Source organism: Tripterygium wilfordii, chromosome 3 (genome assembly GCF_013401445.1).
Source record: "Tripterygium wilfordii isolate XIE 37 chromosome 3, ASM1340144v1, whole genome shotgun sequence".
Classification (NCBI taxonomy): Eukaryota; Viridiplantae; Streptophyta; class Magnoliopsida; order Celastrales; family Celastraceae; genus Tripterygium; species Tripterygium wilfordii.
This window is the reverse complement of record NC_052234.1, coordinates 13351469-13378381: the sequence shown is the minus strand read 5'-3', so window position 1 is coordinate 13378381 and position 26913 is coordinate 13351469. Positions and strand designations below refer to the sequence as shown.

General features: G+C 37.7%; 4 protein-coding genes and 1 pseudogene across 10 annotated transcripts; 2 read left to right on the top strand and 3 right to left on the bottom strand.

Moving 5' to 3' along the window:
- Positions 1–731, bottom strand: LOC119995228 (18.1 kDa class I heat shock protein-like). Its single transcript, XM_038841666.1, has one exon. The coding sequence runs from the start codon at positions 616–618 to the stop codon at positions 157–159; it is 462 nt and encodes a 153-aa protein (XP_038697594.1). The 5' UTR covers positions 619–731; the 3' UTR covers positions 1–156.
- Positions 732–3259: 2528 nt separating this feature from the next.
- Positions 3260–8220, top strand: LOC119990991. Of its 4 annotated transcripts, none has more exons than XM_038837178.1 (4): positions 3260–3589; positions 4764–7293; positions 7372–7524; positions 8004–8220. In XM_038837178.1, exons 2-4 carry the CDS (start codon positions 4795–4797, stop codon positions 8022–8024), a joined length of 2673 nt encoding a protein of 890 aa, XP_038693106.1. In that variant the 5' UTR covers positions 3260–3589; positions 4764–4794; the 3' UTR covers positions 8025–8220. The 4 variants fall into 4 exon arrangements, with proteins under 4 accessions (XP_038693106.1, XP_038693099.1, XP_038693086.1 ...); XM_038837171.1 differs by having other exon boundaries at positions 7999–8220; XM_038837158.1 differs by lacking the exon at positions 8004–8220 and having other exon boundaries at positions 3261–3589; positions 7372–7951.
- LOC119991016 lies at positions 8084–8844 on the bottom strand (annotated as a pseudogene).
- A 2201-nt stretch (positions 8845–11045) lies between these two features.
- Positions 11046–17120, top strand: LOC119986035 (phosphatidylinositol:ceramide inositolphosphotransferase 2-like). Of its 3 annotated transcripts, XR_005465196.1 has the most exons (13): positions 11047–11474; positions 11579–11668; positions 12275–12361; positions 12459–12527; positions 13094–13174; positions 13560–13631; positions 13798–13858; positions 13944–14043; positions 14191–14286; positions 14363–14409; positions 14490–14617; positions 14714–14878; positions 16963–17120. XR_005465196.1 is itself a non-coding variant. In XM_038830570.1 (12 exons), exons 1-12 carry the CDS (start codon positions 11442–11444, stop codon positions 14792–14794), a joined length of 945 nt encoding a protein of 314 aa, XP_038686498.1. In that variant the 5' UTR covers positions 11047–11441; the 3' UTR covers positions 14795–15297. The 3 variants fall into 3 exon arrangements, 2 of the variants coding, with proteins under 2 accessions (XP_038686509.1, XP_038686498.1); XM_038830570.1 differs by lacking the exon at positions 16963–17120 and having other exon boundaries at positions 14714–15297; XM_038830581.1 differs by lacking the exons at positions 13094–13174; positions 16963–17120 and having other exon boundaries at positions 11046–11474; positions 14714–15297.
- An 833-nt stretch (positions 17121–17953) lies between these two features.
- On the bottom strand, positions 17954–24657 carry LOC119986018 (DEAD-box ATP-dependent RNA helicase 10). Of its 2 annotated transcripts, none has more exons than XM_038830550.1 (14): positions 24400–24657; positions 24100–24266; positions 23730–23853; positions 23536–23605; positions 23187–23249; positions 22534–22608; positions 21312–21431; positions 21057–21098; positions 20891–20965; positions 19933–20079; positions 19704–19841; positions 18981–19092; positions 18818–18906; positions 17954–18442 (listed from the first exon to the last, which is right to left on the bottom strand). In XM_038830550.1, the coding sequence occupies exons 2-14, from the start codon at positions 24257–24259 to the stop codon at positions 18332–18334; spliced, it is 1326 nt and encodes a 441-aa protein (XP_038686478.1). In that variant the 5' UTR covers positions 24260–24266; positions 24400–24657; the 3' UTR covers positions 17954–18331. The 2 variants fall into 2 exon arrangements, with proteins under 2 accessions (XP_038686478.1, XP_038686487.1); XM_038830559.1 differs by having other exon boundaries at positions 24501–24653.
- Between the last annotated feature and the right edge of the window lie 2256 nt (positions 24658–26913).

The following is a 26913-nucleotide window of genomic DNA, read 5'->3' as shown; positions in this document are numbered from 1 at the left end:
TATATATAAATACATATTTATTAGTCTATTACAGGATAATTACACAATCATAAGTGCACATTAATTATTCATCACAGGCATATTCATGCATTCGATTATCTTATATATTGTAGATCTAGTTAGAAACTATATATAGTTATATATAAAGTTTCATATTCAATAAACTTGGATAGACTTTGCCAGACGGTTATCCTTCATCTTCTCTTTAGGAACCGTGACAGTCAACACTCCATTCTCCATCGACGTCTTCATCTTCTCTGGCTTTGCGTTCTCCGGCAACCTAAACTGTCGGATAAATTTTCCGCTGCTACGCTCCACACGGTACCATTTATCAGTCTTCTCTTCTTTCTCCATATGCCTCTCTCCACTTATGCGAAGGACATTGTTATCTTCCACTTCCACCTTCACTTCATTTTTATTTAGCCCCGGAAGATCGGCCTTCAACACGTGTGCCTCCGGAGTCTCATTCCAGTCGATCCTAGCGTTGAATAACGACGCCGTTTCATTTGAGAAAGCTGGACGTGGTGGAATGATTGTGAAGGGTTCCCAAACATCTAAATAAAAAGGATCATGCATGGTGTGAGCCATGATCGACATGTTTTTGCTATTTGGGTCCATTGGTTTAATTGCAAGAACAAGCTTATTTTGAAGAGTTTATTGAAGGGAACTTGTATGTCTATACATATACATACACACACATATATAGAACAGATTAATGGCCTCTGTGCATGTGTGATCATTCTAGAGGAGAATGCCATTTGTGGGCATATAAAAGGTGGGAATATGTAATCAAAATCATATATAAAATGATAAGAATATTCCTTAGCAGAATAAAATGATGTTCATGTATATATACACATGGCAATATATGGACATGAAACCATGAAGGAATCATTTTGATATTTTCATTGAATTTTTGCGTAGTAATCCTTAAAATTAATTTGTGAATCAGGTTCTAACAATAAAGTATGTCTATGAATTAGATTCCATGGGGTCATGAGGATTTTTGGGATTCGAGGGTTTCGTAATTCTATAGATTTTACAACTCACATCCAATGATAAAGAAAAAGTTTATAAGTTTTAAAAATTGGAAAAAAAAATAGTGATGTGATGTGATGTGACATTTTCTAAGATCATTAGATTCAAATTATAAACTCCACATTAATGGTATACTTTGCAACTGTAAACGAATTGGGATGCCCTCATGTCCAGATTTTGGAGCATGTTTTTACTTAGGTCATATTAGGCCGCTTTGTTCTAGGCGACCCAATATTTTCATTCCAAAAGAAATATGGCCCATAAAAATTGATGCCACTACATTCTGGCGCGATGTTCAAAAAATGGGCTTCCACGAGGGCTCAAAACAAAACTACGTTAATCAGTTTGGCTCCGGAACTATGAGTTGCCTCTTTTGAACTTTCTTCGCTTTGTAGTCCGTACGTAGGGTCAGCCAAAGCATGATAGCGCTAGTAAGCCCATGACTCGCTCTCCCCCAATGGCTCCTATTTCTGAGGCCCAACAGTTGCCAAGATTCAATTGTTAATTGGGCCGAGGCTATAACTCCTCATGACCAACAAATGCCGTTCATTTTCGAGGCCCAATAGTTGTCGGCTTTCACAGTTTCACATGTCATCGAAATTGGGCTTCGATTGTCTAATAGAACTGGGCCGTTGAATTAATCCATTAGTATCCGAATGAAAAACTTTCCTTTTCTATTATTAATTCATTATTTCTCAAAAAATAAGATAAGAAAAGTAACGGAAAAAAATAAGAAGAATAGCAGAGAAGTAAGACAAAAGCCGATAATGAAAAAGAGCTAGCTCAAATATTAAAAGTCATGAATGAATGGATGGCCTGTCAGTGAAAAGTCAAAAAAGCAGCAGGCAGCCATGGACTCTGGTCTCAAGCATCACCCCATTTCACCAATATCATGTTCATATCCCCCAACTTCAACCAAAATACAGATTCAATTTTCTGGGTAGGTCCGGTGCGCTTTTAGAATCGGACAACCAACGGGTCCACAATTATTATTATTGGTATTATGATGGATTTTTATTTTATTTTTATGCACATTTATTCTCCTTCATTGAGATTATAATAAAGTAGTTTTAATGACATGCAAATGTAATGATTAAAGTATTAAACTAATACTAAGGCAAATATAAAAACTTCGGAAAGAAAACCTATTGTTATTTGTTAAAGCACTTTATTCACTATTTAAGCATTTTACTTTAAGAAGGCCGGGGGGGTTCTTTCTCTTGGAGAAAGCAATGAGATCGCCCACAATGCGTTACTAAAAGCTTAATGGGATGCATGAATGGATGCCAAGTTAGGAATACAACACGATTCAAAAGAGGCCAACTCACAAAGAAAGTGAAAGTGAGGGAAAACAGTAAAAATACAGCCTCTCAAGAATTTCTCCACATTTTATGTCTTATGTGGGGTTTAGCTGCTAAATTTGTTTTTTATTTGTTCCCCAAAGCACGCCTATGCCATATCAACTTAATATTCGCTTGAGATAGTCTCCTTTACTTTTAATTATGATTTATACCTATCCTATCGCACCCCTGTGACCATGCACACTAGGTTTTCTCTCAATTTACAATGTCATTAGGTAAAAATTTTCTAATGCCTCAAATTTAAACCTATGTTAATTGTAGAAAGAACAAACTTGTTAAATATCGTTCTCAATTAAAATAATAAAAATTGAAACTAGCACGTTGCTTTTGAAAGGTCTAGTCAGTTAGTACCAACATTGAAGAAAATAGATATTTAGTCCCTCAAATTCGTCTAATTTGTGTTCAAATCCCCTATCTGGGCCATATCGAAAAATCGGTGGCGTAATTCCGCACAATTGTTATTTGTTACACATGTCACATTCATCCTCTTCTCTTTTTGGGAGATTGTGCTTAATATTCCCCACTCTTTTCTTGGCTGGAATGATAGAGACACGTGCTGGAATCTCATTGGATAATAGATCTCTTTTTCAACGCCAAGTATACCTATTACAAAGAGACAAAATATCGAAGCTCTTTGTGTCCTAATCTTGGGACTTAACTACAGCAAAAAGTTTTAACGGCAGTCTTAATCAGCGAGTTTGCTACAGTAAGAAACCCAATCCACAAAGACGCACTGGGAGTAAGCACGTGGGGTCCACTCTCAGTCCCTCGGGATTCGCCGAAAGAAAAATCGTCCCTCGGTGGGCCCTCAATAGGTAGCCCTGCCTATTGAGTATTGACTGTCAGTTCGATTGACAACGAAACGCCTCTTCCCTACTACACACTCCGTGAGTCGCTAATGCACCGATATTTTCTCTGTTAACTGTCAATTCCTCCCTCTTTGTTTGTTTTTATTTTCGTGGAAAACAAACACTTAGATGCGTAGCGACGCCAAGAATATAAAGAATGTTGATTACGTGTTTTTCCTCCTTTCATTGATTTTCGTATCCGGTGGCAGTTCTTTTCTTTGCTTCTAATCTACGTTTGCAAGAGATTGCAGTGGCGGATCGCCTACCGGATCTTTATCGGGATCGGCGATTTTCTTGAAAACTGTCGGTTTTTTGTTCTCGCATGGCCTCGATTTCGTGCCGGTACGTACTCTAATTTGATGAGAATTTCAGTTACATTGGAAAGTGAACCGCTATGGTTAATTCAGCGCCACTGTTTTCTTCACGCCTTTGGTTGCTGCAAAAACGGGGAAAATATAGAAAGTGAAATTTGTGATTTGTTTTATTTTCTCGGGTTCTTTTCCAAGAAAGAAATTGGTGCTATCATCCATTGTCCTTTGATTGGATTTCTTTTTTGGAGGGACTTGGGTTGGAAAATGGGAGGTTTCAGACTTTCAGTACATCTTTAATTTTCCTCAGTTTGCCAAGCAACCAATGAAGATCTGTGAGTTTAAGCTTGGTTTAAGCTTTTTAGTTTTCCCCAGTTTCTTATGGTGCTACTGGAGTTTTCCTCATTTAGGCATCTTGGTTTTACTTTTTTAGAGATCTGTGAGTTTCTTAATTTTTATCGAATCATAGTCATGAATTACAGATGATTCTTGGAGAATTTTTGGATTTACGAAATTTTAAGATATCGAGTATATGAAATTCATGTTGAAATAGAGGGAAGGAGAAACGAATCCACAAATCTCTCTTCCACGAGAAGATAATACTGGCAGTCAATGGATATGAACCCTGTAGAAGATTGTATTTTCTGTATAGGAGAAGACCTTTAAATTTTGTATCCTGTGAGTGTAGCATGGATGCCCGGAACAATGTTAGATAATTTAAAGAATGATTAGGATTCATCTTCTTGAAACCCTTTATTTGTTAAAACGACTGCAATACTATAGGTGGTGGAGATGCAGATAATGAAATGTCATTTGACTTATTGTGAGAACAATTGCATTTTTCTTTGGCTGTAATGACTTTTTGATCTGTTGATGTAATTTCAGGCTGTGTAGCGGTGAGCAAACTAAGCAATCTGATTGCAGTAATGCTTCATTATGTCCTTTCATGTATTTGTGATTTGCTTGATTGGGCTATATTATTGCTTTCTGGACATTCGATTCAACAAAAACATAGCTCCATTGTGGCCCGCAATTCTTTTTCTCTTAATGCTTACGATGCCATGGCACTTCTGATTCTTCTTCCCTTTCAGTTTTCAATCCTCTAACAGCCTCCTATTGTGATTGCATGAGGAATTAGGGTTGTCAGTAAAGTGAGTTTTTGCACTGATTCTACAGCCAAAATGTTCCAATGAAACTTGATTGTGCAGGTGATGAATAGTTAGATCCTGCACTGGGGACATGGGATTTGGTTCGGAACTCAAAAAGAGTTCAAAGCTGGAAAATTCGAAGATTGTGAAGGAGAGGACCGTTTTGCCAGGAGAAAATGAGATGCTGAAACATCAAGACAAGATAAAAAGGAAAAATCGTGTTAATACAGGGGACAGTGATCAGCCTTCTAAACTTAAACAGAATGCAGATAATAGGAGGATATTGGACAAAACAAAATTGTCGAGGAATGAACGGCCTTATTGTGTCAGGGAAGGGGGGACAAATGATGAACTTGTCAAGTACATGTCCAAGTTGCCAGGCTATCTCCAGCACATGGAGACAGGAGGAAACGTTCAAGAGAAGGCTTTGAATGTTGGGGTTTTGGACTGGGGACGCTTAGAAAAATGGAAGCCTAATCAGAAACATAACCCTGCTACTGAAAGAAGTGTTGGATCATCCATTAGCAATGATTTGGTATCAAAAAATACAATCAGGTCATCTGCCTTCCCTGCTGCAGTTGAGAGTGAAACACTTGCTCATCAAAGTAAGCAACGCCATTTGCCTCGTTCTAGTAATTATCCGCCTCAAAAGGATGACCTTTCTCGATACTTCATACCCTCTACGCAGAAGTCAAAACACTGTCAAGATTTTGGAACTGCTTTCCAGGGCACCTTGGATGGACAGGAAAAGATACTCGGGAGCTATAAGTCTCGAGACGTGGGTCTTGAAAAGGGAAAGAGGGAAAATAGGAATCGAAAAGCCGTTTCAAGAAAGGGCAGCTCTACATCAAACTCGGGGGATAACGGGTTCTTGATCAGGCCCTCCATGGTAGAAGTGGGTGCTTGTGATGGTGAATCCAGGAAAAGCGCTAGGGGGATGGCTGAAATAGATATAACGGAAAAAGTTGCAGATCATATAATCACTTCCAATAGGGGATCCTCATTGCGCAAGTTACGCCATGGCTTTTCTCACCATTCAAGGGAAACGTTGAATACTGAGAATGACATTGATGGGAAGATAGCAGTGGATTTGCCAGAATCAGGTACTGATCTTGCTCATCAGCCTCTGCCTGGTGAGAATGGGAACATTGTTCTCCTTTTACCCAAAAAATGCTCCCAAAATAGTATTCCAGAGGAATACAGAGCATCATTCAATAGGAATTTGACAGGGAATCGGAATAGCTTGTCAGGTGACTTATCTCCAAAGGAGGTTCATGCTGTAGAGCTCTCTTCTGAAATTCCTTACTCATGTCCACTGCCTTCTAGAGCTGAGGATGATCCATCCCAGACACCACCTTGCTCGCTTAAGGTGTCAAATAGACCATCAAAAGGTAAATCTGCAGAACAGGAGAGCAGTAAGCTCGCAAATGGAAATACCGTTGAATCTTTGGACACTGATCAAGAAATGGCTGAAGTGGCCCATGGAAAAGGTAGAACTCCATCACCAAATCGGCGGTTTAATTTCAGCTTAGGTCGGATGGCCAGAAGTTTCAGTTTTAAGGAGGGTTCATCAGTGCTGCATCTGAACTCCCCATACGTATCTGTCAAGTCTGGTCCAGTGACATCTGGGGGTTCTGCATGTTTGGATAATTCTAAAACAGGGATCATCCCTCGTCACAGCAGAACTAAGTCCAGCCCTTTGAGAAGGATACTGGATCCACTTCTAAAACCTAGGGGCCTAAAGGCCATCCACTCTACTGAGCCAGATGAACCATTCAGAGAAAGTGTGGATTCTGTCAGCTCTTGTTCACTTAGTGCCAATTACTCAGTTCACAGTGAAAACGACAAGGCATCGACAACACAAGCATTTGTACAGCTTTCAACAAAGAATGGGCTCCCCATGTTTAGATTTGTGGCCAACAACAGTAACATTCTTGCCATCGCATTGAGGAATTCAGCCCCATCAGAGAAGGATGGCGCTGGCTTGAATTTTACATTTTACTCCGTCAGTGAAATTAAGAAGAAAGGTGGCAGGTGGATGAGTCAAGGTGGTAAGGGAAGAACTCCTGGCTATGCCTATAATGTGGTCGGTCAGATGAAAGATCACAGCTCTTCTATGAATTTAAATGGACAGAGTTCTGGCAGACAATATATGGCTAGAGAGTTCATTCTCTTCGGTGTTGAGCTAAAACAGACTGACCAAACATCACCGACGTTTGCGGCCAACAGAGAGCTTGCAGCTGTTGTTGTCAAAATGCCAATTGAAAGGTTAGACCTTAATCCAGAGGAGGGAAACAGAGAGAAATTCCTAGTGGAGAAGGGGTGCTCTGAGGATTTGCCCGAAAATGGATGCTTGTGTTACCAGGATGAAAATAATGTTACAGTCATACTTCCAAGTGGTGTACATGGATTGCCAGATAAAGGATTTCCTTCACCATTGATTAACCGTTGGAGATCTGGCGGTTTATGTGACTGCGGAGGTTGGGACATTGGTTGCAGACTACATATTCTTTCGAACCAGAAACACTGTAATGCACTGGTGACATCTGAAGCTTGCTCAGTGTCAAACCGTTTTCAGCTTTTTATAGAGGTACTGCCCTTATTTTTTAGCTGAGATTAGTTATTAAGCGTCATTAATGTAGCCCATTGACGACTTTCTTTCTTGCAGGGAGGATCTCAACAGAACAGTCCCGTCTTCAGCTTGACGACAGTGGACAAGGGAATATACTCAGTCGAATTTAGTTCGCTGATTTCCTTGCTACAAGCATGCTTCTTTTCTGCCTCTATTATATGCTGCCAGAAATCATTTGACCAACAAGAGGTGAGTACCAAATCTTACGAAAAAGTTCTACAGGAACAATCTGTGAGTACAAGCAATGACACAAAGAATTCCCCTGCCACTCTCTTCAGGAAAGAACATTTCAAATACACACCAAACCCACCTCTCTCACCTGTTGGGAGGGTTTAGGTTAATGTGATGGAGCTTTTAAAGCACTCTTCACATAGCCTTGGAGGTAGTAAATAAACTCCTCGAAGGGGATCTTTGTGTTAATAATCAGCCATTTGTTTGTTGACAGTGGCGCAAAGTTGGAGGAAGTCTTTGTTTTCTTTTCTTTTTCCATAGAGTCTCAATTGGCAGAAGTAATGTTTTGCTGTCGTAATTGTGCATACTGTGTTACCATTGGAACACCACCATTGTATAAAAGAAAAATGGCATTCAATGTGCTATGCTATGTACTTCGATCTTGCAGACATGTATGTTGTAGTTGCATTATTCTAATGCAGCGATTTACAGGGCAGATACGAGAAGATTTACCATAAGAACCAAAATGGCAGAGTACAGCAGAAGCATGCAACGCTCATATTTGCAGAAGTATAATTCACAAGTCAACAGGAGAAGCATGGTGAACACAGATAAACAATTGGCCATTAATCTTCTCAAAGACATTTGTTACAAACTGTGCTCCCCCACTGCTACCCTTTGTCCTAATGAATGCCACACATGTAACATACCCTACATCCCTCTCAATCTCCGGTGAGAAATCATAGTTCATCCATACAATTTACCAGCTTTCCATAACATTGTCATAACCAATTACCCCACTAGCACCAGGATGCACACAGCAACAGTTGTCCCCCTTTGGCGATATGGTTTGTATCACAGCCAAATCGCCCTCCCTAAAAGAATTATAGAATCGAGCATTTGCTGCCAGTACTGCAGCCCTGCTATCCTCCTGGGGTACACACAGGCTAAAATCATACAATTAGGATGATAAAACAAATTATCACAAGCAAAACAAAGACTTGTCAGAAATACAACTCACATTGGAGCAGAATACTGATCCAGCGACGGCCTTCGTCGAGGAAAATACCATTGAAATTACCGATCGATAAAAAGGACTGGGTATAGGGTTAGGGTTTTATCCTACCAAACTTTCTGAACTGAAGCTCTCTGAAGGTGTTTTTTTCCATCTTCGCTGATCTCGTGACTGTGAGAGACGAGATTGCCAGACCCAAAGGAGGAGTCCGTACAATCGTCCCAAAGAGGCAAAGATTGTTTTAGGCTGCGCTGGGCTGGGCTGTATATGTATACAATGTGGGCTTAAAGTAGTTGTTGATTGATGATTTATGGGCCAATCCGAAAATGAAGTCCGTATATATTGGGCCAATACGGAAAACACATTTGAGCCTTATGCCAGAAAAGAACTCAAAAGGATATGGAGAACGACGTCGTTTTTTTATTTTTTGTTCTAGAAAGTAGAAAAACAAGACGAATCTAGGAAGAAATTTCGTTGATAGAGACGCTTAAATGAGCTTCAACGCTTATAACCACAAACCACCATTATGGGACACAACCGTCGAAGGAAACTTAACCCAATAATAGAATGACAACGCTATATATCCTTAACAAATTTAATCATAATCAATCATAACATGTAATTAGACAACGTAATAACGAAATTTAATTAGATAATATAATACTGTTATAGTTAATTATGGATAAAAATATTGAGAATATAAGTCATTTTCCATAATAGAACTCAATTTCATTGTCAACAATCCCTACAGACCCCATCAATCAAATGACCTTTTAATTATGACACTAGGTGAATATGACACAGACATGCCCAGTTTGGCAGGGAATCAATACGAAATACAGAAGTATTGCTTTGATCTCATATGCTTTCTCCTTGAAAAACAAAATATTTCTTTCTTTTTTTCCCCCTCCCGAATGATGTGTGTATAAGTAGAAAGCTAGGTAGTTGCATTGCGCAATACTGTACAAAAACTTTGAAGTCAAGTCAACTCGTTAATGTTTTGACCAAGCGAAGGGGCAGCCGTGTTGGTCAGAAAATTGGAATTTTTTGATTTTCTCTAAAGCATAATGCAAATCCGTGACTATTCAAAGCTCGCTCCTTTTCTTGTTTTGAATTTTTTTTTTTGATAAGCAGAGCATATATAATCATTGAAAATTTATTGGTGGCTGCAATTATAATGGTTTTTATAATAGAGGGATCCATGATCAATTAGCACTTGATTGAACATTCATTCACTTAGCTTCTTCAATAACTTTCAATTGACAAGTTTTAATACTGTTACTTTTCATAACTGAAAGGAAAGCGAAGGGAAGGGACTAAAATGATGTCACGAAATCCAAAAGAAATCTTATTCCCACATAAAAATCTCCAACCTCGCCAGACCCATTTTTCAGGCCATTTGGTTTCTTGTTCAATTTTAGTCCCAATCGTACTGCACTTGCTGGCATATATTTTATATATATAACTTCATGTCCAAAAAGTGTTCGCTTTTATGTCAAAACCAATTTTGCGATTTCAGTTTTACTTTTACAGGATATCTTTTAGGCAGTAAATTCAAGGTTTTACGAGGGGCACACATGTAATCGACTAATAAAAAACTATTACTATAGCTTTACGTGTCTTCTTTGTCTTTTAGGTTTATTACAATCGTCTCGCACTACTATGCAGGCCCATGCCCAAAGCTACCACGTCATTTAGAGCATCCACAATGGTGCTATATTTAACAGTGTTAACAATACTTTTTGGATAAATATAGTGTTATACCATCACAATGGGTATAATGGTGTGTATTTCAAGTACTTGAAATGTTACTTTTTTGATAAATATAGCGCTACATGCACACAATGGGTGAAAAATGACACTTGAAAATTTAGTTGTGGAAAAAGGATACTTGAGAGTTGGAGTATATATATAGTTGATGAATAGTGAAGAGAGATGATGCAAATGAAGAGAGAAGTGATGAAAATGAAGAAAGAGAAGATTAAAAGAAAGAGAGAGTTGATGAAAATAAAGAGAGAAGATGAAAAGAAAGGGAGAGATGATGAAAAGGAAGAGAGAGAAAATAGAGAAAATGAGTATAGAGTGTTGAAATTTATGGAGGGTTGATGAATAGTGTTTATTATGGGACCCACTAATCCAATTAAATTGTGCCACATAAGAAAGAGGAGAAGAGAGAGAATGATTTTGAAGTGCTGTATTATATTACTACTAATGTGGATGCTCTTACAGTCCCTAGAACTTCTAGGGACTGGTCCCACGGCGTACGGCAAATAAATAATAAAAATTTACGCGCGACAAACAAAAACAAATGAATACTTTCGAGAAAGTGAATATTTGTTCTTATTATTTAATTTTTTAAAATATTTTTCTTACTTTTGAAGTTATTTGAATTTTAAAAAACTCTCCGAGAGGTGCCGCGTTAGGAGGACTGGATCGGCGATTTTTCCTCCTTTTTTACTTTTCTCTATTGTTTAATTTATTTAAACAAGATTTTTTTTTTCATTCAATAAAAATTAAAAAGCGTCTCTCTCTTTACAACTTCTCCGTATTGGTCTCGCGTTTTATAGCGGCAGCGACGCAACGAAGAGTCTCTATTCAAATTGTTCTTTTACTCTTCTAATTTATCGTTCGATTCTATCAAACTACGCGTGAATCCACACTCGTATGATCCTTTGGATTTCTCTTCTCGGTTTCTCGATCTTGATCAGTCCGTCCATCCATTGATCTTTCGAGGAGCGTCGTCGTTTCTTCTGTTCTTCGTTTGGCGGATTTGGTTTATAAAGTATTTTTGGTTTCAGTTGGAAGATATTTGATGAGGAGATTTTGAGGTCTGATTGTGTTTGGTGATTGAAATGATGTTGACTTTGAAGGTCTCGTTGTGACTTTGTAAGTGGTTGGTACACGCCAACAGAAGCAAGAGATGACGCTTTACATTGGTCGCGAGGCTTCGAAGGTTTCTTCAATTACTCTCTCACTTGGTTTCTTAATGCTCTTTTTTTTGCTTGTGGTTTCGGTGTTGTTCTAAGCTGTTCTTGTTGTTGGCGGTGCTTCTTGAAGCTATGGAAGAGAATTTGTGCGGAGACAACCACAGAGATCAACCTTCTTTTGGAGAATTGGAAATACCTTCTTGCCGGTTTAGTTTTGCAGGTATTTTATACGTTCTATTTCTATATATCTATAAATATATTACTATTTTATTTGTAGAATTTCGGACTTTAAAGTTACCCTGATAGATGGTCCTTTGGATGGACTAGGTTTTATGCGTACTTGCATCTTCTCTTCTTTATATTTTTTAATTTCTTTATGGGACTTGGTGGGAGATCAGTGTAGGATCTGGTGAAGAGATGCAGTCATGGATGTTAATTCCTATTGGTTTCCTGAGAGAGCTTATTCTGTTAGCATATGATAAAATTGCCATCAGGCCTCGCTTTCAGTTATCACACTTTGTTCCAAAGGAATTTGAAACTCCAATTATTTCCTTGAAATCATCAATTAGTATGCTCAACTATTATCAGTTGCAGGCTATGCTCCTGGATTGGGGATACTGTTAGCGTTATTTCTTATGGCTTCGTTCATTTATCTTTCTTGATTTTAGGCCTGATAGTGTTCCCTATAAGAACTTTATAGTTCTCTTTTTTGGCCATTTCTTCTTCTAACTTTATCGAACAGTTTAAGTGAAGTTTTCTTTCTCTGTTCTTATTTTATCTTGGGCTTTGCATGTATATTGATCAACAATATATTATATATCCACAGTATATACATGGTTTGGCTGCCCGAGGAGTTCATTATCTACACCGGCCAGGGCCATTACTGCAGGATGTTGGCTTCTTTCTTCTTCCGGTTTGTACTGACTTCTCATGCTCTCTCTGTTTGGTCATCCACTTAATATACCATTTAGAGTACAAGTATCTCATGTATAGTCTTTATGTGAATATAGGAGCTTGGAGAAGACAAGGGCTACATCAGTGAGACACTCTTCACCTCTGTTTTTATATCCTTTGTCTTGGTAAGTTTCCTGCATTAGTTACATTGTTTTCATCATTCCTCCTTGGAGGGAGTGCTTCCTTAGTGGTATTTTTTTTTGTGAGGATTGCTGAAAAAAAAAAACTAGATATATTCCTATGTGGGAATTTTTGTCAAGTTCTCCTATTTTCTGCATGTTAATTTTCAGAAATGCTTATTGTCATTTTTGTGATATTCATTGGTTACTCATTATCTACCACCTTTAGGACTGGAGTACTAATGTTGCGTTCTGACTAGTAAGTTGCAAATCATAATAATACTGTTGTTGGTGAACTTCTCATTTTAAAAACATGTAAAAACTGTTTCCCCTGAAAGGGTCTCTAACCACTTAATCCTAAGAGCTGGAGTTGTAAAAAAGTTTTTCCTATCACATTGTAACTCGTCATGGCATGTGATACTCTCAGAGGGGATAGTTCCAAGTTATATCATATGGAACGTGTGGACACATACATGTACATGTTCTATCTAGTTCTGATTATGATAGAAATGTTCTATACAAAAGTTGGTTCATTTATTCCTCTTTCTAATGTGAGGCATGACTTATCGCAGTGGACTTTCCATCCGTTCATCTTAAAGAGCAAAAGGATCTACACGGTTCTGATTTGGTGCAGGGTTCTATCATTTTTAGTTGTAAGTGCTAATCATTCGTATATCTGACAGTGTCATCTTGTGTTTCTGGAATTGTTTTAGCCTCAAATTGTGCTGAATTTTCTTGGCTTGCTCCATGTGAGTTATAAACTGTTCATCTCCTACTTAGTTTGAGTTAAATAAAAGTGCTGTGGTTATTGACGGATTCTGATGCACTATAGTTAAATAGAGACTAAAATGCACGTGACATGTAATTCGAAGTATGGGTCAATTTGATCTTCCTAGTGGTGGTTGGGACTTACGCACTATAAAGTATTGATGTTGCAAAGTGTAGAATCAGAAAAATAGGCCTTTCTTTTTCAATTTGCTGACTTTAGTTTTGCCACATTATTCCTTACGCGTTCTTTTTCTTTTCAACTGTCTGTAGGCTTGTCAAATTCTGCGGATCATAACTTTCTACTCTACTCAGCTTCCTGGCCCAAATTACCATTGCCGTGAGGTATAATCTTCATCGAAGTGAATTTGTCAGATCTTCGTTTAAGTTCAGATTGAGTGCTGATGGAGTGGTGCATGTGTACTTAGGAGCATTACATTTTTTTTTCCTGTTGATTAGGAAGCTTGAGTTAAAGTAAAGTCTCTAACTTACTGTTTGCTGCATTTTGCAGGGTTCTAAACTTGCCAGGCTGCCTCACCCACAAAGTGTACTTGAATTACTTCTAATTAATTGTGAGTTGCTCTTATTTTCCTGAAGTTCTTACGTTGATTGTCTTAAAACTTTTTTTTTTGCTCATTTGGTTTGTTAAATGTGCAGCTCATGGCATTGTATATGGTTGTGGGGATTTGATTTTTTCCTCCCACATGATCTTCATTCTAGTCTTTGTGCTTACATACAATAAATATGGTACAAAAAGGTGAGGGGAATGTAATTCATCTTCTTTCACTCATCTTGAGGAAATTTAGTAGAAATACTTATTATTAGTGCATACCATGATTTTAAACAATTATGGAAAGGTCAAATGTGTTGGGCATACCTTGCTAACTTTCGCGTGGAATTGCAGGTGTATAAAGCAGCTTGGTTGGTTGATTGCTATGACTCAGAGCCTGTTGATTGTGGCATCCCGCAAGCATTACACTGTTGATGTTGTTGTTGCATGGTACTACCTTCTACTCTCGGTGAATTAATAATTTTTGAAGACTTTTGATGTAGTTTAACAACATTATTTTTTGCAGGTACACTGTCAACCTAGTAGTATTTTTCATAGACAACAAATTAGGAGGTGTGGATGCTTGAAATTTTTTGTACTATGATATTGGTAAGCATCGACAACTTTACTAACTTTTGTGTTGTTCACTGCAGAGCTACCTGACAGAACCAGTGGAGCTGGAACCCTTTTGCTACCTTTAAGCACTAAGGACAAGGATACCAGGACCAAAGAAGAGAATCATAAACTTTTAAACGGCAACTCCGTAGACCCTTCCGATTGGGTATAACAACGAATACTTAGTTTTTCCTTGTATTTTTATACATATCTATGCTTTGTGTGTGATTTACTTGTGTTGCTGACTTGCTGGTTTGTTCAGAGGCCGAGAACACAGGTCAATGGAAAAATTGTGGAAGATGGTAATCCGATCCATGCTGATACTGCGAAGAATGGAGCATAGACAATGAGTTACTGCCACTTGTACAACTATTGCCAGGAATGCTGCCTTCTGTCTTAATATTGGCTCCTATTTCCAAGACTACTGGTAAATCTAATCTGTTGTATTCTACAGTTCATGGAATTGAGTTTATGCCTTGGTAAACTTTGTAGTCTTGTTCTGTGGTAGCTAGTTGAGATTCATTTCTTGTGTGATTTGGTCTGTAGTTGTTAGGTAATGGTTGAAAAAGAAAAAAAAAATGTGGATGTGGAGAGGACTGGAAAAGCAGACAATATTGGAATGAACGGGACTGGGGGAAAAAAACCACATGAAATGATTACTTATGAATAGTTACTTTTGAATCTGGTTTAGGTAGTAGGGGGTTGCGATGGTGGTGTAAATGTGTCAAGGGCTGATTCATGCCATCATTAGTTTACTAACATGTGCGAGCACGTGGTGTTGCATGTGCTAAGTTCAAGCATATGCTACTCTAGTACTCCTGCGCACATGTTTTTATATTTATTTAATCGTTGGAGGAAGCTTGCTGCTTGCGTTATCCATTTATAGAGCACATGTCTCTCTCTCTCCCTGTCTCTCTATATGTATCTCTATATACTTTGGTTGGCAATATCTTTAGCATTTATCTAGAGCTGGAACCATAACAATTACTCCATTGAAGTTTCTAATGATCATGCACAATTGCACATCCATGTGCCATATAGACAACTTTGACTTGACATCCGATTTGGAGTGAGAACGAATCCGTGCTTGAATCTGGTTGCTGATTAATGGTTATATGGAAAATGACATATTAATACCACTTTCAAAACTGTTTTGGACATTTAGGTTCACTCCAAAAAACTTTATTAAGTTCATTTTTATTTTTTATAATATTTAAATCATTTAAATTATATCTTATTACTTTTTTGTCATTTTTCAAAGAGGATTATATCTAATATGATTCTCTCTCTTATATGTTACATCTCTCTTATCGCACTACATCTTCTTATCTACTGCATCTCTCTCTTATCACAATAACTTTCTCTCCCCTATTGCATCTTTTTCTCATCATAATAACTTTCTCTCTCCTGTTGAATCTCTCTCTTTACTACGTCTCTCTCTCCCTCTCTCTCTCTCTCTCTCTCATCTCTTTTTATGGTTGTCATTCCAATTATGACTGAGCATTATGTCTCTCTAAGAGTGGAGTCTAATAGTGATGGTGCTATTATAAATTATCGTCGAAATCGGTCGAATCTGAAGTTTTTTTTTCCAAATTATAACATTGGCCGACCAATGTTACTGTTTCGAAATAGTAACATTGATAACACTGGGCGACCAATGTTACTGTTTTGAAATAGTAACATTGACCAACCAATGTTACTATTTTAAAACGGTCATATCCGGTGGCCGTTTTGGGCCGTACATAACTGGGCATTGTGCATCTCAATGAGGGGATTCTAATGGTAGTGGTGGTATGGCGAACCGCAGTTAAAATCGACCAGATCTGAAGTTTTTTCTAAATAGTAACATTGGTCGATCAATGTTACTGTTTTGAAATAGTAACATTGGTAACACTGGCCGACCAATGTTACTTTTTTAAAATAGTAACATTGACCGATGTTACTGTTTTAAAACGGCCATATCCTGTGGCCATTTTGAACCGTACCTGCCTGGGCATCGTGTGCTTCAATGAGGGGAGTTCAATTGTGATGGTGGTGTGACGAACCGCCATCGAAATCGATCAGATCTGAAGTTTTTTCCAAATAATAACACTGGCCGACCAATGTTACTGTTTTGAAACAGTAACATTGGTCGAGATGGATTTGAGGAAGAGAGATGAGAGACCCTAGGCTAGTGAGAGGAAGAGACCCTAGGCTAGTGAGAGAGAAAGGAAAATCAATGTTGCTTTGTCGACAGCCTTTTCCCCACAACCATCACCACCACCACCACCCTGACAACCACCCCCACCATCATCAGTACCTACAACATCTATCCAAAACCATATCGAAGACCAAGCTAACATACCAGTTATGATTATTAGATGTCCAATGTTCTACTCAGTTTTGATGTCCAGCTTTTTTGGACGTAGATGTTCAATGGTCTACTCAGTTATGACTTTTAGATGTTATATAAATTTATTGTTAATAAATTGGTGATAAGTTTTCTTGATTATTGCTCCTTTTGACTTGTAGGGCCATAGTACAGCTCGAGAATTGGACAGTGAAGAACTGTTAGAGCAGTTGCATGTTTTGCAGCAGTTGTTGTATCAACTTATCGGTTGTTGGGTATCTTCCTGGATATTTATGAACAAACCCTGGCTTTTAACATGCACAGCTATTTTGTTTCGATAGCTTTATTTGTTGTTGGGGAGTGGAAATTTATGGGAGGAAGAAGATAAGGGTAAAAAAATAATTAATATACTAATGATATCTTAGAGAGAGTTTTTTGGGTTGGACTTAAATGTTCAAAAGTTTCACAAATTATACTGGCCTGAAATTTTCCCTTGGTTATATCATTATCGGCTATGAGCCTATGACTATGGACTGGCTTCCCACAATCTTAGTCCGAGCCGGACCAGCTGAGCTGGGCCTAACAAAGTTATCATGCCAGATCCTACCAAAGCCCTGCCCAAAAATCAGGGACTTTCAGGTCGATCGACCAGGTCGAGCTCAATGTGTAGTAAGTAAACCCATAGTCGGCCCAGAATAGACTTCTCGTCTATAGTCCAGCCTAAGCCCATTAGATCCGAAGCCCACTATTTTCCTGGCCAGGCATATTGGGCTTCCAAGTCTACAAAGTAGACCCAACCCACCATTCTCCGGTTCAGGCATATTGGGCTTCTCGGCCTATCCCACTATTTTCCGGCACAGGCATATTAGGCTTTCCTGTATCATCTTGCCCAAGCCATTCGATGGAGTTTATTTTCGAAGCCCACTATTCTCCGGGCCCAGCATATGAGGCTTACCCGCCCATGATCAGCTTTACTAACGTTCCGTCAAGTTTTGGATAAAATTCACGCACTAACGCAAATCATAGGTTTTAGAAGTTCTAAATGCAAATCCCACCTTTCAAACGGGAATTTAATTCACGTATCAATCATTGGTAACTAAACTTCACTAGCAAGAACTGCAATGGGGGCCAATATTTTTATGGGTAACCCCCCATTACCTTCAACAAGCGACGAAGACGAAAGTGTACTCTTATGTAACTTATTGTCATGAACTTCAACTAATGCAATGCATCTCTCCATCTGACAGCCCCATGTCATCTTGAGAGTCCTACATAAATTGTAGATGCAGGCTTGCAACTCCATCGCCTGGTGAAAAAGTGCATAAGGACAGGCCCGACACGGGTAAGAAAGAAAGAAAAAAAGTATGGCTCACCCGAGTGAAATTTCCTAAAGACCCAAAACAACCTCGTAATTTCTTTCAAAGAATCCGACCAAAACCCGCAGATAAAAAACATCAGAACCGGGAACAAAATGTTAGAATGACTTAAGGTCATGGATAGATATCATGCACAAAAACAATAACAAAAAGTTCGCAGCCAACAACGCCAACCTCATTTCTTCAACTTTTTGAATGATCTCTTGTCCTTGCTACCAATGAATCTGTCAATGTTATCATCGTCATCTCCCCCACCTCTTCTTTTCTTCCCAGTTTCTTTAATTTTCTGCAGAAAGTTGGAAAATCATTCAGATCAACTAAAAAGGCCAGAGAATGCAATACCTACATGATTATGTAATCAACAACATTCTTCGAGTACAGCATTCTAGGGACCATTCTAAGAGTACAGCATACTAGGAAAGATACATGTTTTCTGGTAGCTTTCTTAAGACAAAATGTCAGAAAGCCAATTTATATGCTCTTAGAAATATCTAATTTCTACAGCCTCATATGTTTACTTCTCGATGAAAACACAAAGAAACAAAACTGTGAACCCATATATAATCCAATTGTTGAGTACCCTTCCACCTGGTTATTCACACATGTTAGACGAGAAAAGTAAAGCCAAAAACAATTGCTTCAATAAGTTGAAAGTTGATACCATTTGAGATATTCTTTTAGCTTCTGAAACACGCTCCAATAATAGCAGGACTTCTTCCTGTTGTGCAGGAAACTCTGGTAGCTTTTTGCCTGATAATAGAAAAAATGTCAGCATCTCCAAAACTCCACTAAGACGTCTATAAAAAAACGTCTGTCTGACTTACCAATAAGCTTCTCTATCTGTAAGTACCACTCCAATTCATATTGATTAACTAGTGAGATTGCAACCCCAGATCGTCCTGCACGAGCAGTTCTTCCCACTCGATGAATGTAATCCTGTAACACACTTGAAATCAATAAGGAACTGAAGAACAAGTGAAACTCCTAATACAACTTTTAACATGATCTATCGGCTATATACATAAATGATCATTTAGAAAAACGCCAAATTCGAGGAGTCTAATTTCCCAAACATGGTTACAAAATCTAGGGAGCTCCTATAAGTAAACTATGAAGAAGATAAAGCAGTCGCACAAAGATCACAAGTGACTAGTGAGCCACCCATCAATAACAAGAAAACCATAAGAATGCAAGGAGCCAGGACCCATCTAAGAGAGAACTGCATGGAAAAATAAAATACAGAGAGATTCCTGACATCCAAAAATGATAAAAGATGTAACCAATAACAGGCATAGTTTCAAAAGTATATTACGCTTCTATTCAGTGATTGCTAGGAAGCGTTAACAAGAGGCAATACTAACAGTTAGTGAATACACTATTGAAGATTGATTAGATTTGAATGTAATCAAGCTTCCCTACTTCTTTAGATGTGCCCCAAATGTTAGCCCAAGAACAGAAAATACATGAATAAATCCACACATAAGTATGTAAAAGTAAAACATTGATAAATCAAGCAATACAGGAAATCACAAAAATGGGCAACCCACCTTAGAATTTGTTGGTATATCGTAATTAATTACCATATCCACAGATGGGATATCAAGTCCTCTGCTAGCCACATCAGTGCAGATAAGAATATTACATTCACCTGCCTTGAACTTATTTAAGGCTCCAAGTCTCATTGACTGTCACAAATATTCCAATACCAAAATCAGGGCACTAGCGTAAAGAAACATGAGAATCACTTTTAAGCAATTTCATTAGACCAATACATACCTGGCTCATCTGACCGCTAATTGGAATTGCCCTTAAACCAAGATTACGAAGCATCAAAGCCAACAAGCGAGTTGCATCACAAGTTCTAGTAAACACCATTGACGTGGACCCATGCATCTCAATCAGAATATATAGAAGATAGCAATCCTGCATGCATGGTAAATAAATATAAATTAAGACCCTAAATGGCTAAAACCACATCTAGAAAATGGAATAATTACAAGAGAGCAATCCTGCATGCAAGGTAAATAAATATAAATAAGACCCTAAACGGCTAAAGCCTAAACCACATAGAAAATGGAATAATTGACAGAAGAGACTCTTGCATCATCAATTGACTAGATTGTTATCCTCTACCCCACCTCTAATTTTTCAAATAAACAATTGATTAGTCGACAGTGAAGGCCGAAGAGCAAGCCACATTAAAGACTTGAGGTCATTCCGCATAGTTCACTACTAGATGCCCCATGCAAATAAGGGGAGCACTGAATTTCAGAGAACTTCTCTCAAGAAACTCAGACGTACATCACCACCCCTTTTGTCTTGGGAGTTGGGTCGACTCCACATTCAGAACCAGAATTTCCATCTGATTTATGACACCGAAAATTGAAAGATGACATTAGCTTAAGTAAGACAGTTGTTCTTTCACTTTTCTTCTCTATGCAATTTCAACATAGTGAAAAAAGAGGATTGTCACATTCGTATTAAATACAACAAAAGACAGTTATTTGAAAATGGGATAAGCTGAAAAGTACAAGCTAGAAAGCACATCGAAACGTCTTCTGCTTATGAAGATATATCCAGAATGGGCATTCATAATCATAGATCTAATTGCCCGACTCTTCGGTGCCCATCAAGTCATCAACATTCATGCAAGGCACATCCATTAACCATCTTCATACATAACGGAGCACCTTCATAATCATAAATAAAGGAACACTTAAGAGAATGAGAAAACCTTGTGTTTAGCAGGAATAAAACGATACTGCTGCTTCAGTGTGTCAACAGTCGAATATTTAGATGCTGCTTCAATCTGAAGAATTGAATAAGTAGCAAAAAAACTAGTAGTTGAGAAAAAAAAATGGAGATTGATCAAATGTGTCTACAAGTGCGAATATCATTACCTTTACAGGATTTTTTAAACAAGCACGCTGAAGCTTCCGCACCTGCATCATTAAAAAGCACTAGGTCAAACTTCCTCACTAAATCTTAGGCACTTCTCTCGCTTGAGTTCATTGTAATGACACCCACTCGCATGTCCCGATGGGATTTCAATCAAATGTACCAAGCCCCCAAGTATTAATAAAATGGAGAAATCTCAAATGCTAAAAGTTGGAGAACATAAACAAAACATCAGTTGAACATATATCGACACCTACCTTCTGGGTCATGGTCGCAGAAAATAGGTATGTTTTACGCTCACGGGGGATAACATTCAATATTTCATCCATGGCTTTCTCAAACTCATCATTCAGTAACTTATCTGCCTCATCTAAAACCTGCACAACACACACAAACATAAAGCAACTACATAATAAAATATCAAAAAATTCATCAAACAGACGTGCATCATTTACAGCCAAGTCAGGGTCTTTAATGGCTATGCCTGTGTAGCACTCTATTATAACCAACAACCATGTTTATCTATGGAGGAGAGGCATCAATAGCCGTGGCCTGAGGTTCTCAGAGAAGAAAGAGACGTCAAAATTTATCCTCACTTTGTTAACTGGCCTCAAGGAGATCAGTGCATTTATTCTCATACCATAATTATATGAATAAGATCCCTTAGACAAAAAGGACCAAATAAAACATGACACTAATCAGAATACCAATACAAAGTACAATTCACTGGCGATAGCTATTGGCATGAAATTTTGAATCCTCTTTGTATGAATCTTGAATCTTGATACTCTCAAATGGTCGGAGAACATGAAATTCACACTAATATTATAATAAGACATATTCCAGAACTGGTCCAAACACACCAAAAGTCTATGCATGGAAGTATAAGCTCTAACACTGATCACTGACCTTCAATAACACAAGGATTCTTCTATAAATACTGTCTACCTATACTCATTCAAAAAAACAAAAATTATACCTATACTCTTATTACAACTAAGACACCATCCAACTAATAGAAACTCTCCTTTTAAGCATACTATGTCATACATACTGTATGAGAGACTCTATCAGTCTATTGCGCTTAAAGTGGATGTCACATTTAGAATTACATGGAAAAGTCATCTGCAGCCCTCAACCATGACAGCCAATTTAAATTTCCTCTTTTATTCTTTGGGAAGACAGGAACAGGAAGTTGATAAGCAAACACAAAATCCAGAAGTAAATATTTGACATTGCAGATATAAGGCCAATTTTTAGAGCCTATTAAAATTAATAAATATTATATTAACATTTAAACAAATTTATGACATAGTATGCTTCCAAGGAAACTCTAGAAATTCTGAACCTAAAACAATTTATTGAACATACAGGACGCAGTGCTCAAATTAGACAATAAATTGGTATGTAAGTCGGGCATAAAGAAACCAGTAAAATTCAATTGCTCTAAGAGAGTAACAATTAACTAGAGAGCCATACCAAATACTTCAATGTCCGGAGAGAAAACCCTTTGGTGTTGGAGAGATGATCGACAAGACGCCCTGGTGATGCAACCTTTAAATGGCAAGATGGAGGAAGAAAAACGGGCAATGTAAATAAACATAACAACCCAGTAACAACACCACAATATACGTCTGTAAATAAAAAATACCCCATCTCACATGAGTATGAATAATAAACAAAAAAATTCAAAGACAACTGACTTCTACAAATCTTACAAGGCTAAGAAAACTAATATGAGTGTAACTTATGACGTGGGAACTCAAAACCTACCACTTCTTTAGAAAGAGCATAATGCATGACTGTGATAGAGTTTGCTACTACAAGTGCCAAAGAAATTCTCTCTACTGGATCAGGGTGACTCCGAGACAATATTCTAGCAGACTAAACGGTGCAACTCAACAACAAACTCCCGTAAAAAAACCTAAAACTAACACTCATGCACATATACTACATTAGCCAAATATACATTTTGAATAAATCTTTCTATACAGATCCTCAATAAACATGAGCAATGGTGAAGGAGTCCAGTGATGGTTCACATTAAACAAACATTCCATATATACACACTTGCAAACTCTTAAAAAAAAACCCTAAGAAAAACAACTGCCAACAGTTAAATAACCACTCACAATGATGTGTGGCCGCTTTCCAAGTTCTATAGTCTGCTGCATCATGTCTACTCCTCCAATCAGCTATAAAAAAATGACGAGAATAGGCATTAACAATTGATGTCAATGAAAATTTTAAAAAAAAAGAACCTCATAAAAATCGTTTTATTATTACAGTATTACTGAAGGTAAGTTACTACCCAATTAAAGGGTCTGCAAGATCTTAAATCTTTTTCTGCAGATGATAATGATGTTCAAGACATAAGTTATAAGTAAACACATGATCACTGGGACAAGAACGATCAGTGCAATCAGAATATGTGAACTGTAACAAAATATCTTTTTATCACTATGGAAAATAAATGCTCACCCTTGCACATTTGACACCGATGCCTGATCCTAAAGCTTCAAATTGATCAGCAATCTGCAGAGCAAGCTCCCTGAAGTGCATAAAAAAAAATACAAACAAAGAAAGTCAAACTGCTGGACGACTTGGAGTAAAAACAATATTTGGTAATAAATCCAATCAAAGGATATAACCAGATCTATGGATAGATATCAAACCGTGTCGGAGAGAGTACACAAGCAAAAAAAGCTTGTGGAGAATCCAACAGGGCTTGCAGCACTGGAAGTGCGAAAGCTCCTGTTTTACCCGAGCCAGTTTGTGCCAGTCCAATCAAGTCTTTCCCTAAAATACACAAAACCAGTGTCTCACCCATTCATGGCATTATATAAAGCTTTATACATCAAATCACTGTTCATAGATTTGAAAACAGGCGTCCAAACGAACCAAGAGCTTTAGGTCTTCCTAAACACATCCAACACTAGTTTTTCACGGAGGCAAAGTGAAACATATATGTTTCCTTTCTTAAAGACTTAAATACATATGCACGCATAGATACATAACAACAAACAGTATAGATACGCAAAGGACCTTGTAAGGCATGAGGAATGGCCTCAGCCTGGATTTTCATGGGGTTTTTCCATCCTAAGTTGTCGCAAGCTTCTACCAACTGCTCGCATATCCCGAGGCTTGCAAACGTGGTAATCTCTTCACTACTCTTCTCTTCCATGCTATTTTCGACAACTACCATACAGTACCTGCCATTACCACAATTCCATAGATGAGACGCGACTCGTACAAACAAGATTTATTAGCATGTCAAATAACACAGTAAGAGAAAATCAAAACTGAAAAAGAAATCGCAATGGAGGATTAGGTTTTAGTCACAACCAACAGGCAGCCGCACGCGAAGAAGCTGAGGCTGGGGAGCGAAGAAATATCGGAGGACGGTGATGGTTTGGGTTATATTGGTTTAAATTCAAGCACAATCCCTTGAATTATCACAGGTGTCCTTGCTTTCTTAATTCACACAGGATTTTGAGAGAGAACGGCTGGCACCACCGGCGTGCGGGAGAAGACAAGAATTAGGGTTTACGACTCCTAGTCTGAACTCCGAATGTCTAATTGTGAAACGATTTATCGAGCGGGGGAGAATTTTATTTAATACTATTAAACATGATCAATATAAGGTGTGGCGTCGTTTACTCTCTTTTTTTTTATCATTGAATTAAATACAAGGGAAAATTGGGGGCCGGTACAATAGATTATATTTATTTGTAAAAAAATACAACTATTAAAACATTCTTTTAAAAAAGTCTAATGGAGACTTGTTTTTACCAAAATAACCTCATATTTTATTATCTCTCCCACGAAACCTCCCCCTCACACTGTGATTTTCTCTCTCCATCACACAACGATTTTCTCTCTCCACGAACTGTAAAAAAAATTGATTTTCAGACCTTAAAACCTCCATTTTCAGAGATTTCACATCTATAATGACGCTTCTTTCTCAATCTTGAGTGATACTATACTGATTTTCTGGAAAATGGTTAGCATATTATATACCCAAAGCTTTTTCGATTAATGGATACTTTGGTGATATTATCTGAAATTTGTGCACCGAAAACCTTTGTTCGTTTTCAAATCATGTTTATATGTCTTGATTTTTGAAAATTTTGGTTAATTTCTGGTGCATTTGCTAGTTAGGGTTAGTTGAAATCTGTTAGGGCTTTTGATACAATACTGGTATTTTTGTTCATTTGAAGTTTTCATGTGGTTAATTTTCATGTATTTTCCTTCAACATTTTTGAATTTTGGTTTGACTAATGTTGTTTCTGGTGCAGAAGCTACTTTTTTTTTGAAATTTTGGTAAACTGATACTATAGTGAAACTTTTGTAATTGCAGCAAATGATTGATACTATAGTGATACTAAATGTGTATTTCATTAAATTGATATCAACAATCAATTTGTGGGAATGTAAGTGGTTGAGGGATTTTTGATTTGTTTACTGGTGAATTTTAGTGCAGATATGACATTTTTCTTTGGTATTCCGTTGAACTGATACAATAGTAATACTTTAAACAGAGGATCCAATTTAGTGTTCAATTTATATATTTTCCTCATAAAATGATAATACAAATGTTGGAATGTAAATTTGATTGCATTACATGTCTTCATGGTTCAATGGTATCATTTTAGTGGATTTTTTGTGTTGGTGATACTATAGTGATACATCTCTGCACCTGTAAATGTTTTCCAGAAATAGCAAGAGAGGTAACCAAGAAAAGAAAATCAAGAAAGGAGAAATAATTAGGAAGAGGAAGTATGCATACTAGTTTCATCATTTTAGTGGTTTTTTGGTGTTGGTGATACTATAGTGATACTATAGCGATACATCTCTGCAAAAAACGAACCAGAGTCCAGATCTGCAAAAAAACAAAGCACAACCCAGATTGAACAACGAAGCATAGTCCAGATCTGTCAAAAACGAAGCAGAGCAACTCGACGCAGTCCAGATTGAGCAACGACGAAGAAGGAGATGAAGAGAGGAGAAACTCGACCAAAAACGAAGAAGAAGACAACGAAGAACCAGATCGAGAACCAGAAGAAGAAGAAGAAGAAGAAGAAGAAGAAGAAGAAGAAGAAGAAGGAGAAGAAGGAGAGAAAGAATGAGATAACTTTTAGTAGAGAATAATGAGAGAAAGAGAGGACACATTAGAGTTGGATAGTTGGAGGGAGAAGAAGAAGAAGAAGAAGAAAGAGGAGGGTATTATAGGTATAAACTAAAAAATATCTTAAATCAGATGACCAAATTACCCTTAAATTGCACTTTTTTACAATTTTAAAAATGTCAATGACCTTTTTACAATTAAGTTGTCTAAAGTGCTCTTACTGCCAATTGTCCGTAAATACAATGATATGGGTCGGTATGGGCTGCTCAATAGCCTCATTACCCCAAGCCCATGAAATCTCTCAACTATCATTCAATCTTCTGAATGCAGCCCATTTGGGCGAAGAGTCTGCCCAGGCAGGCAGTCTTGTTTACTCTTGAAGTGGCCCAATCCATAAACCTTAAACCCATTGTCTTCATTGTCCCAAGCCCATCTAGTGCTCAGGAGTTCAACACTCCAACTAGTTTAGGCCAGTCGGGAAGACTCTCGAATCCAAGATAAACGAGCCAATCTCTTCATCTACGTTGATTGGCTGCACTTGATAAATTTATAACTCCAAACGTCATATATATATGTCACATAAAGATTTAAAGTAATGATTACTTTTTTAGAGTGGTGGATGCGTAAAATGAGAAGTGAGAATTTATTACATTTAAACACTTGGGTGATAATTTATGTTTATATATGCTCATCTTATATTGTTTTGTTTCAAAGAAAATTCTAAAATCCAG